This window comes from Lupinus angustifolius, chromosome LG09, assembly GCF_001865875.1.
Source record: "Lupinus angustifolius cultivar Tanjil chromosome LG09, LupAngTanjil_v1.0, whole genome shotgun sequence".
In the NCBI taxonomy this organism is placed as follows: Eukaryota; Viridiplantae; Streptophyta; class Magnoliopsida; order Fabales; family Fabaceae; genus Lupinus; species Lupinus angustifolius.
In genome coordinates, this window is record NC_032017.1 from 21,162,893 (window position 1) to 21,176,159 (window position 13,267).

The window sequence follows — 13,267 nt, forward strand, 5'->3', positions numbered from 1 at the left end:
CATTTGGTGTTTTTTGTGCTCATCTATTTGCCTTTGTAAAATTAAAGAAGGCTCATCTATATTTTCAACCTTGGTGGTAAGAGAATTGATTGTGTTTTATCACTCATGTTTTACAAATCTATAATTTTGATCAACACTTTACTAAATTAACTTTATCTACAAATTGTCCAAACATAAATGATTTCACTTCAAATTCACTCTTAACTATAATTAATTTTACAAAATCACATTCTTTCCAAATTAAGTTTGCAAATATTCCAAACACATTAAATTTTATCTAGCTTTTCAGCTTGGTCAATAGACTTGTGATTAAACCTTAAAAATCTCTAAACTGGATTAGACAAGTATAGTATAAATTTTGGGGGAGGGATCTACTTATTCCACGAGTAAGTTTTTTAAACTTGCTTCTCATCCTAGCCATAAATTCTAGGGAAATTCAATGGTCTGCATTAGTAAATAGATATAAACCATTAGATGTCCATAGAATTAATAGCTAGAATGGAGAGTAAGTTTTGGAGTAAGTAGATCCCGAAGTTAGAAAGTTAGGAAAATTAGGACCACATGAGGAAGAGGGGACCATAAGTTCTCTGACTGGTGTGTGGTTAAGGCCAACTTTTCTAAAAAGTGTAGCACAACAACTGTGGTATTGGTCTCAATCACTAGGATAGGTTGGGAACACAATGCCATTGCTAAGGGCATCATGGGCTTTTGTGCAACCACGTTCCACATGCATAAAATTTTTCACTTAGTTTTCTATTCGGCCAATAGTATGTTTTGCATGTCCTAATTTCTTGTTACTTTACTTGTTTGTGTGGATTTTTTATTAACTTGCTTAGGAAATCAATAAATTATTATATTGCTTATATGTTGTTGATGGAAATTCCTACTCAAAATAGTATATAGTTTAAAATATGGGAGCACGTCTTATATTCTATATTTTGTGTCATTTCATGTGCTATAAATTGTGATTGGTTGAAAAAAATATTTAAGTTAAAATTTTAATTATTAAGTATTTTTCTGACTAATCATAATTCATGGCACATATTGTTATTTAGTTTGGGCTGAAGGGTGATCTAATAGTGATCTCTCTAAGTCGAACCAAGTTGATGGTCAACCTTAAAGTGTTGGAATAATGTTGAACCAGAAGACCGATCTTAAATTATATCACCGATGATCAAATCCAATCTAATACAAGTCTTAATCCTTATTGGGCCTTTTTTAAGTTATGATTATCACCAATTAACCAACTTGTTAACCTTTCTAGCCTCTAGCCTTTGGACATGTGTAATGGAGGAAGTAATGCATTATTATTATAAGAAAAAGATGTATACACCGACAGTGTAAGAGTTTTTTTCACTATTACTGTATTATCTACCGTTCATTTTTTAATTATATTTGACTTAAAAAAAAAAGTAATCCAAATGGAAGGTGAATAATACACTGATGATGTATAGTTCTTTACACTATCATTACATCAATATTATACTCTATTATTATTAATGCAAAACTATATAATCATAAGTCATTGTCATAAATACAATAACGTACGACGCACAACATGCACACACAGCAAACATGGTAAATACATGATCCGGATTTGCTGCAATCAATTTTTGTGTGTTTATCATTCATTTATTTCTACGGTTAGAATTGCATGCAGTCACATACCATATCCATATATATAAGTACGAATGAATGTGTGTTTATCATTCATTTATTTCGAGTACCGTGGATAAAAAAAATATTCATTGAGAGAGTTAGCCTCACTGTCTGTGGATATTCTCGGCTCGGACAAGATTGCCTCCGGTGCGATGATACATATAGGAAACTAAAAAAATATCCATATATAAGTAAATACACCCCAATACGACAATACCAATATCATATAGAATCCAATTAATTCTTAATATTTTTCCTGTCCCACACACTAGGAAAAGTATTTCTTATTAAAACCACAAATTGTAATATGTAAAGTAAAATCTCGAATATTCACTAAGGTATATAAACCCAAATTGTGAAAATTTTAAATATATAAATTAGGTGAAAAATCTGTTAATATTATTGTTTGGTCCCAATAAGGAAATAGAATCATGAAAAGATATTAGTCCTGAATAAAAGGAAAAAGTATTCTCAACTGGTTCATTTATCACTGCTAGCCAATCATGATAAAGCGATTCCGGCATTTTCGGCACTACAATTATCTAGCATAGAAAAAGCTTCATAATTTTTTCCAACTTTTAAGTTATAATACTATAATTGTTTAATAATAATTTGGCGTTTTGTTTTAAGCTAATAAATATATGCATTGACTCAATAACGACCATAAAAAGCCATTATCCCATTTTTCTAAATTATTTATTTATCTATCATATTCAAATCTCCTTAATTACCAACGGATATTAAAGTGATATATATTTGATTCATTTTAAATAAAATTTTGAGTTTAAATTCGAGTACTCGTGGATAAAAAAAGTTGTGAGAAAATTAATCCTACATAAATGTGAATATTCCCAACTAAAAAAAAAATGCTGTTTAATTTTTTCTCTCTGGGAAGAAAAGCAGTGGCAAATTGGAGAATTCACGCAACATCATGTCCAATCTTATTTCATCCCATTCACTTTATATTTTCTTTTTTAAATTGTTTTTTATTCATTTAGCTCGTTTCTGTGTTTAACTCAGTTCTTTTTCACTTCTTAGTTTTTTTAATCTTTTTTATAACTCTCACTTTCTTTCTCTCTCTAAATTTCTCTTTCGCTTCCGCAATTAATCTTCACAGATCACAATTCTCTAACTTCTCTATTTCATTTCGCCGCACTTTCTCGCTCCGATATTCTTCTCCGCCGCACTGCCCTGAGCTCAGAGACCTCTCGATCACCGGAATCCGTGGAAATATTCCATCCATTCCTCGATCGGTTCACTCCTGCGTAACCTAGAAGCTTCTAATCAGCTTCGGAGTTCGCCTCGGAGCACACTTAGTTGTTCTGTGACGCTCCGGTGTGAGAGTGCACGATGGAGCTCTGAATCATGGTGGATTTGAGCTCTAGTGAAGGGTTTGAACTGTTGAGGCGTGTCAATTTGGGGTTGAGTGAGAGTTTTGAGTTAATTCTTGAGCGAATTGATGAATGGAAGGGTTTGGATATGAAAATGGGTGAATGAACGATTAGTGTTTAGATTTGAGAAAAAGTTTCTAATAGTGCTTTTTGATTTTTTGATTTTTAAATTGTTTCTATCGGGTGATGTCACGTGGTGATAGAATGACTTCGGATCTTAACAGAACTGGTACTGTTGAAAGAGACATTGAGCAGGTACTTTGGTCTTGTTAGCTGATAGCATCTTAGTTTCGTTTTTCTTATTGTTTGCATTTTGTTGCTATACTACTGTTTCCTTTATAGATTTTGCATCTATGTAGCGTACTGATGTTAACAATGTTCTTATTTGCTGCTGTGATAATTGTTGGCAGCATTATTTGCACAACATTCTGGATATCGTGATTTTAGTAAATTAGTTAAAGGAGGAAATAGTTAATTGATTTAGTATAAGTTTCAGATGAAGGAGGGAATAATTAATTGGCTTCGTAAAAGTTTGAGATGAGGGTGGAAGTAGTTAATTTCCTTAGTTTAGTTAAAAAAGGTAGTCCAGTGGTATAAAGCTCCTCCACAATGCATGGGTCTAGGAGAGGTTTGGACTCAATTTGTAAGTTTGTAGTAGGCACCCTTACCTTACTTTGCAAGAGGCTGATTCTACAACTTGACTATGTGACATGCCACAACTTTGGTTTGTTTTTTATAGGAGTTAAATTCTGACATGTCAATGGAAGTCCAGCGGTGATAAGTTTGACTCGTTAATTTGCTTCACCTTTTAACTAGGAGCACATAATCATCTTATATTAGTTAGCTTTTTGTCCGTAACTTTAACATTTTATATAGGAAAATACTTATTAGTACGAAAAGTCTTTTGATGAATTTGTAGAAAACCATTGTGTTCGTTAATTATCTTTGAACTTTCCTTTTTAAAAATCTTATTCTGATTGAAGTCCTTTGTTGATCTTAATGACAGGCCATTACTGCTTTAAAGAAAGGGGCTTACTTGCTCAAGTATGGAAGAAGGGGAAAGCCCAAATTTTGCCCCTTTCGTCTTTCAAATGTGAGTTTTGTACTCCTGTATGTAGATTTAAATTATTCCTTGAATCCTTGTTAAAGCATGTCTTATTTTAAATATTTACATATTTGGCATTACTTTGCCTCTCTTTTTTTCAAAACCAAGCTCAAAGCCTACATGCAGGAGATTCCTTGGTCCCAATGGTAGGTAGTAATAACAATCACGGAAAACACCAATAACTCAGAGAGAAGGAGCTGATGCGATATTAGAGGCTAGAAGATCGAGCAGGTAGTGTCAATGGAACAAAAATACACTGGAGTAAGGGAATGTAGGAGAATAAATGGCTGAGTATGTCCAATAATTGATGCCTGGAAGGTGGAACATAGCTACTGGAAAGTGGAAACTAAAACAGAGAAGACAACCAAACAAAGGAGTTCTAGGAACTCTGCAATAGAAAAATGAAAGTTTAGGTCATGGGATGTGGCACAAGGTTGGCAATGAACTAAGCCAACTCAAAAGTAGTTCGAGACTAGACTTGTTAATTAGCTTAGTTAACAAATCAAATGCATTGAACTTGAGCTGAAAATTAAGCTCGTCAAATAAATGGACCGAACTTTAGTAAAGTATAGTTCAATAGATTTGGTACACAAACTGGCTTGATATATATATATATATATATATAGATAGTATACAAGAAAATATAAGAATGTTAGATATACACAATTTATTTCACAAGTGGGGAGACTCATTGTTTCGTCTGTCATAATAGGTATAACTCTTTGGTATGGGTCATTCTTTAGAACATAGCATACATTAGCCATAAATCAAATGACCCATCACCATACATTAAGTCATAAGCCCTATTTGAAAAACAATATCACCGTTTTAGAACTAACACTACCGTTTAACGAGGACCAGTCGCCACATCCCTGAATTGGGCTTCCATAAATAGTAGAAAATGAATAAGGATCATCTTCATTATCTTGTTATTATTTCCCTTGTTTTTTGTGATATTTGTCTCTCCATTAATGGAGATGACACTTACTCATAGAAAATATTCTATATAGGACTAATCATCAACATCAACATCATATATATATATATATATATATATATATATATATATAATATATAGTATTTTATATGTACATATATATTGCTATTCTAACTATTACGCAATTTATCTTTTACCACAAACCCACATCCTTTGTGGTGTGGCCCATGCCAATGTTGTAGGCCATCATCCACAATGCTTCTTGATGTTTTTTTTAATATGATTAAAAAAGGGGCAAAATCCCAAACTCATGTTTCTTTATAATTTTAACTTCAAAAAATCCTACATGTTGATCTATATCATAGTGATAAAAAGGTAATACTCAGGCTTAAGGGTAAGTTTTACCGCACATATATATGACCTACAATGTTATATGGGACTGAAATGTTGTGCGATAAAATGTCAAGAGAATAAACTCTATGTAGCATAGATGATATGTTACATTGGATGAGTAGGCATACTAGATAAGATAGGAATTAGTTGTTAATTAGAGGCCAACTTATGTCCTAATAATTGGTAGCTAACCTATAGCCTAATCACCGGCTATATTCAACTTAATACATTGATCAAGTGCTAACATTGTAGCTTAAATGTGAATACTGTAACATAAATGTTAATATTCTAACAGTTACCTTATTGACAATACCATATCAAACTTTGCTGTATTTGGTGGGCGTGCATGGCTTTTATAGAATCAGCTGAGTTTGTCTTATAGTGATAATCTTGCACAGTTGCAGGTGGTTTGTTTTGCAATTTTTATATACATTTATTCTTTCCATTATATTAAACTTCGTAGATGTTTTCCAGTTGCCAAAAGTTGAAAATATTTGATTTATTATTGCTTTCAGGATGAATCTGTTTTGATATGGTTCTCAGGGAAAGAAGAGAAGCATCTCAAACTGAGCCATGTGTCTAGAATTATCTCTGGACAACGCACGGTAGGTAAAAAAAATTGATAGTGGAATCCTTGTACTGTTTTGATTCTCATATTTAGCCAACAATATATAGTTTCTTCAGATAGTTCTGTTCTATTTGATGTTTCTGTGATTAATACAATTTATGTTACTTATCTCTATATGAAATCTTGTAACCTCCATTTGTTTAAAGTGAAGATATATAAATATGACATCATTTGTATCCATCTATTAGTAAAGGGCTTTGTTTCTGTTGATGAATCATAAATATTTTCCAATGTGCTTGTTTATGGCAACTATTGGGTCCAGTTTTGCTTGGAGGAATTTATGTACACGCTGATGTTTGTGCTATTCTGGTGTTTTATTGCAGTAAGTTAATATTTATTTAAAAATATATCATAAATGCACGAACTCGATTATTTTCGATGAGCACGTTTATGGATGTGTTTAATAATCAAAATATATTTGTAGCTGCTTCTTGACTTTCGGTATCTGAAATGAATTATTTCAAGTATGATTTGATAAGACATGGCCCCAAATTTTTCAGCCTATCTTTCAAAGATATCCGCGACCTGAGAAGGAATACCAGTCTTTTTCTCTTATCTACAATGATAGGTCACTGGACATGGTATGGATTTCTTCATTCCCCTCCTTTTGGGATTTCTTGTTGCTGTTGGTTTTGTTGCTTTGGTTGTACAGATTTTATTGTCATTGTGAACAGCATCAATGTATTTTGACTATATAAGCTTAACATAATCTGATGATCTGATTCTTTTCTACTAGATTTGTAAGGATAAAGATGAAGCTGAAGTTTGGTTCAGTGGTTTGAAAGCATTAATTTCCCGTAGCCATCATCGAAAGTGGAGAACTGATTCAAGAAGCGATGGCGTTCCATCTGAAGCTAATAGTCCTCGGACATACACAAGAAGAAGTTCACCTTTAAATTCTCCATTTGATAGTAATGAAAGCTTGCAAAAGGTATTAATATGTTCTTAGGTATTTTCCCATTTTCTACCTGTTTCACTCCATTTCAGTTGAAGATGAATATTGATAGGATTTTGTTTGTTCTATTCAGGATAGTGGGGATCACCTTCGCCTTCATAGCCCATATGAGAGCCCCCCAAAGAATGGGTTGGACAAAGCATTTTCTGATGTGGTTCTGTATGCTGTTCCTCCAAAGGTTTTCTTCCCTCCAGAGTCTGCCAGTGGCTCAGTCCACTCTGTATCATCCGGAGGATCAGATAGTACATATGGTCACATGAAGTCAATGGGTATGGATGCTTTTAGAGTTAGTCTATCAAGTGCTGTTAGCTCATCTAGCCAAGGTTCTGGTCATGATGATGGTGACGCCTTAGGTGATGTTTTCATTTGGGGGGAAGGCACAGGTGATGGTGTTTTAGGTGGTGGGACTCACCGAGTTGGGAGTTGTTTGGGAGCAAAAATGGATTCACTATTTCCCAAGGCATTGGAATCTGCAGTAGTTCTTGATGTACAGAACATTGCTTGTGGTGGACAACATGCAGCCTTAGTGACCAAACAAGGTGAAATTTTCTCATGGGGGGAGGAATCAGGAGGCAGGCTTGGGCACGGTGTTGACTCTGATGTTCTTCACCCAAAGCTCATAGAATCTCTATGTAATACAAATATCGAACTTGTAGCTTGTGGGGAGTATCATACGTGTGCTGTGACACTCTCTGGTGATCTCTATACATGGGGTGATGGCACGTACAATTATGGTCTTCTGGGCCATGGAAATCAAGTGAGCCACTGTGTCCCTAAAAGAGTAAATGGACCCTTGGAGGGCATACATGTTTCATCTATTTCTTGTGGACCATGGCATACTGCTGTCGTAACCTCTGCTGGGCAATTATTTACTTTTGGTGATGGTACATTTGGTGTTCTGGGTCATGGAGACCGAAAAAATGTGTCGTTACCAAGGGAAGTTGAGTCCCTTAAAGGACTTCGTACTGTACGGGCTGCTTGTGGGGTTTGGCATACTGCTGCAGTTGTTGAAGTCATGGTTGGAAATTCAAGTTCCAGCAACTGCTCTTCAGGGAAGCTGTTTACTTGGGGTGATGGAGACAAAGGTCGACTTGGACATGGTGATAAGGAAGCAAAACTTGTTCCAACCTGTGTTGCGGCCCTTGTTGAACCCAATTTTTGTCAAGTTGCTTGTGGAGAAAGTATGACTGTTGCACTAACGACTTCAGGCCATGTCTATACAATGGGCAGTCCTGTTTATGGCCAGTTGGGAAATCCTCAAGCCGATGGGAAGCTACCAACCTGTGTTGAAGGAAAGCTTTCGAAGAGTTTTATGGAGGAGATAGCTTGTGGTGCTTATCATGTTGCAGCTTTAACATCAAGGACTGAAGTTTACACTTGGGGGAAGGGTGCCAATGGCCGTTTAGGCCATGGTGACACAGATGATAAAAATGTCCCAACATTAGTAGAAGCTCTGAAAGACAAACAAGTCAAAAGTATTGCTTGTGGTACTAATTTCACTGCGGCTATCTGTCTGCATAAGTGGGTATCTGGTGTTGACCAGTCCATGTGTTCTGGCTGTCGTCTTCCATTTAATTTCAAAAGAAAACGTCACAACTGTTACAATTGTGGGCTTGTGTTTTGCCATTCATGTAGCAGCAAGAAGTGTCTTAAGGCTTCAATGGCACCAAACCCCAACAAACCTTATCGTGTCTGTGATAATTGTTTTAATAAACTAAGGAAAGCTATAGAATCTGATCCTTCATCTCATTCTGCCGTGAGCAGAAGAGGAAGTATCAATCAAGGGTCACTTGAGTTAATTGATAAGGATGATAAATTGGATTCCAAATCTCGTAATCAACTTGCCAGATTTTCTTCAATGGAATCGTTTCAACAAGTGGAAAGCAAGTCCTCAAAGAAAAACAAGAAATTGGAATTCAACAGTAGCCGTGTCTCACCTGTTCCAAATGCGGGTTCACAATGGGGAGCACTGAATATTTCTAAATCTTTAAATCCTGTTTTTGGATCATCAAAGAAGTTCTTCTCAGCTTCTGTTCCTGGATCTAGAATTGTTTCCCGAGCAACATCCCCAATATCTAGACGGCCTAGTCCACCTCGTTCAACCACTCCAACTCCAACACTAGGAGGCCTTACTTCACCGAAGATAGTTGTCGATGATGCTAAGAAGACGAATGATAGCCTTAGTCAGGAGGTTATTAAATTAAGATCACAGGTATCTTGTTTTTTGCTTTGGCTGACAGTAATTCCTTTCTCCCTGTTAATGTTTGAATATAATTTTAATAGAGTGGGCTCACAAGTAGCACCATTTTTTATATATAAACTATTCCTTTATATGACATTAATTTATGTGTATTAGCTCTGAAGAAAATGACATAGATAATTAGATACCATGTGGAAACATAGACAAGAAGGGAGATGTATGCTAATTCAAATTAGTATATTTGGATGTTGGTAGGAAGCTGCATATCAATTGCAAAAAACTTTAATGGCTTGTTGCATTGTCTGATATCTACAAAATACTTCCATAGGCTGGAATTATTTTCTTCTCCTTCCTTTCCTCCTATATTTTTTAAGCTGTGCCAAAGCAGTTTAACTCACTTCTATTTGTAGTAAGCCTGATTTTTCCTCTCTTTTATTTAGGTGGAAAACCTGACTCGAAAAGCCCAACTTCAAGAAATTGAGTTGGAAAGAACAACTAAACAGCTAAAAGATGCCATAGCAATTGCCGGGGAGGAAACTGCCAAATGCAAAGCAGCAAAAGAAGTGATAAAGTCGCTTACTTCCCAGGTAGAAACTTTGATACCTTACAAATCACTTTTAACAAATTAGACTCCTATTACATTACAGCCTAAAACTCTTACACACACAAAACAGAGAAACAAAAAATCTAAAGAATTGAACTTCCTTGCATAATACTGGGTTTATACGCAAATAGTGGGCTGGCATCTTTTCCTCTTCCTTTTGAAACAAATCATCTGTTATTCCAATAAAATCTTGGCCCAGAAAAAACAAACCATTTCAGATGTTAAAATCAGGCCCAAACTCCCAATATCAATTCTAAAACCCAATTAGTAGATTTTTTTTGGGTTAATAAAGTTGTATAATTGTTAATCTTTAAGGCTAACTGGTTGTACATTTATTTGTTTCTTGCACTGAATAGTTAAAGGACATGGCTGAGAGGCTACCTTTAGGAGCAGCTAGGAATATCAAATCACCTTCTTCTCTTGCTTCATTTGGTTCCTCTCTTGGTTCCAATGAAGTTAGCTATGCTTCCATGGAGCGGTTGAATATTCAAGCAACAAGCCCAGAAGCAGACTTAACTGGATTGAATAACCAACCACTTTCTAATGGATCAAGCACTATCAGTAACCGTAGTGTTGGTCACAATAAACAAAGCCAGTCAGATGCAACTAATAGAAATGGGAGCAGAATGAAGGATAGTGATTCCCGTAATGAGACAGAATGGGTTGAACAAGATGAATCTGGTGTATATATTACGCTCACCTCCCTACCAGGAGGTGTAATCGAGCTTAAGAGAGTTCGCTTCAGGTATGGAATGCACAGGATAATTTTTTTCTTTCTACTTACTGAAGCTGATCTACAAAGTGTAGAATATGATATACATGTTAGTAAGGCCTTGAAAGAATTGTTACCAGGTCATTAGCCACCTTTAGTGCTAATGGCAATTTACTCTCTTTTAGGCCTTGATACATTTTGATGCGGTTTAGAGTACTTGACTTGTACATATTAGATAGTTATATTATCTTTCCTTATTGTATGAAACAATCCAAGTGAACTACTTGCTTATGTACCTTTAGCAGTGAAGCAACCATGTGATGCTTTATGTCTGAGGATCCAAAATCACAATTGCGCCCCAGTGTAGCCCCTCACTGTTTGAGAAATCACACTAATATATGGAGGCTCGTAGTAGTTGAGACTATAAGTTTTTACTTTCAAAATTTGGTCAGAGTGGAAGTGGCTAGGAGCAATTGTTACAGGACTGTTTTTGTCATGTTTCTTTTCTTGACCAATGACATATTTTCTCTATCTTGTAACTATAAGAGCTATTTCCACCATAATGCTTTATTCTCTATAATTTGGTGTTTGGTAGGAAATGAAAAAGCTTGTAGCAATTCAGACAACTATACAGTATTTCATACATTAGCCGTTTTATACTGTGAGTTTTAACATTTACATTGCTGAATGCAGTCGGAAGCGGTTTAGTGAGAAGCAAGCTGAACAATGGTGGGCTGAGAATCGTGCAAGAGTATATGAGCAATATAATGTGCGCATGATTGACAAGTCCACTGTTGGCGTTGGGAGTGAAGACCTGGCTCATTGACACGACAACCGGTAAATGAGTTGTTTTTCCATATTTTGGTTGGAATTGCAGCAATATTACACTGATCAATTACATTTAGCTTCCATCTAATATAAAGCAGCGAGGGAAGCAGGCCATTTGGCATAATCCAAGAGAATAGGAATTGATTGTGGTTTTCTAATTCCTTTTTTTTTATTTCACATTTTTTCCCTATATGTACCTTTGTGTGGGGATTGAGGGTGAGAAATGTAAATTCTTAGTAGGTTGCAGGTTCTGGTTGAAAGTAGCTGCAGTGTAAATTTCATAAGCGAATGCATTTGCAATTTTTTCTTCCACACCAGTTATAAATTCCTTAAACCATAGGAGGAGGAGCTCTAAATAGTTGATAGTCTTGGCAAATGCTTTGTTTCAATCTTTCTTGTCAATGCAATACTACATAGCATTATCATGAGTTGTATTGCTTAACGTTGTTCAAGATACAGATTAGTGACATATTTGTTAAATAGTTGTTATCTTTCCTTAACATTTTTGTACCCTTTACACCATCTATGAAAGAAATGCATATATCAATCCACCTTGTTAACCCAATCCAACAACTTTAATTTTTTCATTTGAGGATGAGATAGATACTTTGTCTCACTCATTCCACTCCAAAAGTAAGCTAAGCCTAATTCGAATATGTAATGCATCTCTACTTATGTTTTTCCTTGCACTCTCAAATGAACAAAACGCAGACCCCCATTGTTACAAATTATAATATATGTTCCACCACTTGGGTAGACCTATCAATATCAATAGTAGTCGGAAGTTCTCAACTGTTTGGAATAAGGTAATACAACTCATCCACCCTTTCCATATATGTTATCTCCACTCAGAGTGCATGGATGTTAATGAAGACAAAGAGCATAAAAATAAGACTATTGTGTAGTTGATAAACATTGTTAACATTCAACAAAGAATGTTGAAGAAAAACAAAAATTCCGTTGCCGGGAATCGAACCCGGGTCTCCTGGGTGAAAGCCAGATATCCTAACCGCTGGACGACAACGGATCTTATGTTCCCTTCACAATTCTTATTCTTGTATCAATCAAATCAATATCCACTTGCACAACTCTTGTATCTAAGGGCATATGTCGAAGATTTCAATAAAAATTTCTACTGAAGACTGAAGTAAGTATATCGTCATTTATGAATATTACATCTATTTTTCAATGAAATCATGCTTATATCCTTAAAATTCAAAATGCAACAAGATTAAATAATCAGATTAAAAGTTCTAATATTTTTACGCAAAATTATCACTAAGGTCTCGGATATTAAAGATCATTACTTGAAATAAAATAATTTGGCAGCAAAATATTTATAACACATCCAGAAAGAACGAATTAATAATACAAGGGAGGTTAGATTTAGACCTCAACTTTAAACTCCATTTCTTCATATCCTTATTAACATTCCCCATTTTCAAACCTATGTTTCCTCAACACAATAATCATTTTTATTTGAACAATTTTTTATCCTGGTTTTCCATTCTTTTAATTCATTCTTCAAATTACTACTCATTTTCATTGTTTTTTGTATCTGTAATACTGCTCGGTTGTAACTTGCATTTAAGGTTTAAAATAAGTGCCTGGACACTACAAAATATATTGAATTAAATTAATATTTGAAACTATAGTTGAGAGGGGCCGCGCGAACACTGGCCCCCACTGCCACAAATTATGATGTAGGCTCCACCACTTGGGTAGACCTTCAGATAACACCCCTCCCATGTGCAATGGAGGTCACTACCCTAGGCCATGGGTCTTCTTGATCACCCATTAACCCCATACAGGTAAGTATCTTTCTTGTTGTCACTAGATACTATTTTATACCCAA

General features: G+C 35.2%; 1 protein-coding gene and 1 non-coding gene across 3 annotated transcripts; one reads left to right on the forward strand and one right to left on the reverse strand.

Annotated features, from left to right (window-relative positions):
• On the forward strand, positions 2,697 to 11,788 carry LOC109356831. 2 transcript variants are annotated; one of them, XM_019600395.1, is made up of 10 exons: positions 2,697 to 3,305; positions 4,057 to 4,143; positions 6,001 to 6,090; positions 6,614 to 6,694; positions 6,850 to 7,044; positions 7,142 to 7,750; positions 8,342 to 9,280; positions 9,709 to 9,855; positions 10,229 to 10,617; positions 11,278 to 11,788. In XM_019600395.1, exons 1-10 carry the CDS (start codon positions 3,237 to 3,239, stop codon positions 11,408 to 11,410), a joined length of 2,739 nt encoding a protein of 912 aa, XP_019455940.1. In that variant the 5' UTR covers positions 2,697 to 3,236; the 3' UTR covers positions 11,411 to 11,788. The 2 variants fall into 2 exon arrangements, with proteins under 2 accessions (XP_019455940.1, XP_019455939.1); XM_019600394.1 differs by having other exon boundaries at positions 7,142 to 9,280.
• On the reverse strand, positions 12,368 to 12,439 carry TRNAE-UUC. Its single transcript has one exon. It is a non-coding gene; the product is annotated as a tRNA-Glu (tRNA).

Excerpts from the sequence above, each read along its gene's own strand:
- LOC109356831 (XM_019600394.1), top strand. The coding sequence starts at position 3,237 with ATGTCACGTGGTGATAGAATGACTTCGGATCTTAACAGAACTGGTACT. Across the intron at positions 4,144-6,000 it reads GCCCCTTTCGTCTTTCAAAT|GATGAATCTGTTTTGATATG; the intron begins GTGAGTTTTGTA and ends TATTGCTTTCAG. Across the intron at positions 9,856-10,228 it reads TAAAGTCGCTTACTTCCCAG|TTAAAGGACATGGCTGAGAG; the intron begins GTAGAAACTTTG and ends TGCACTGAATAG.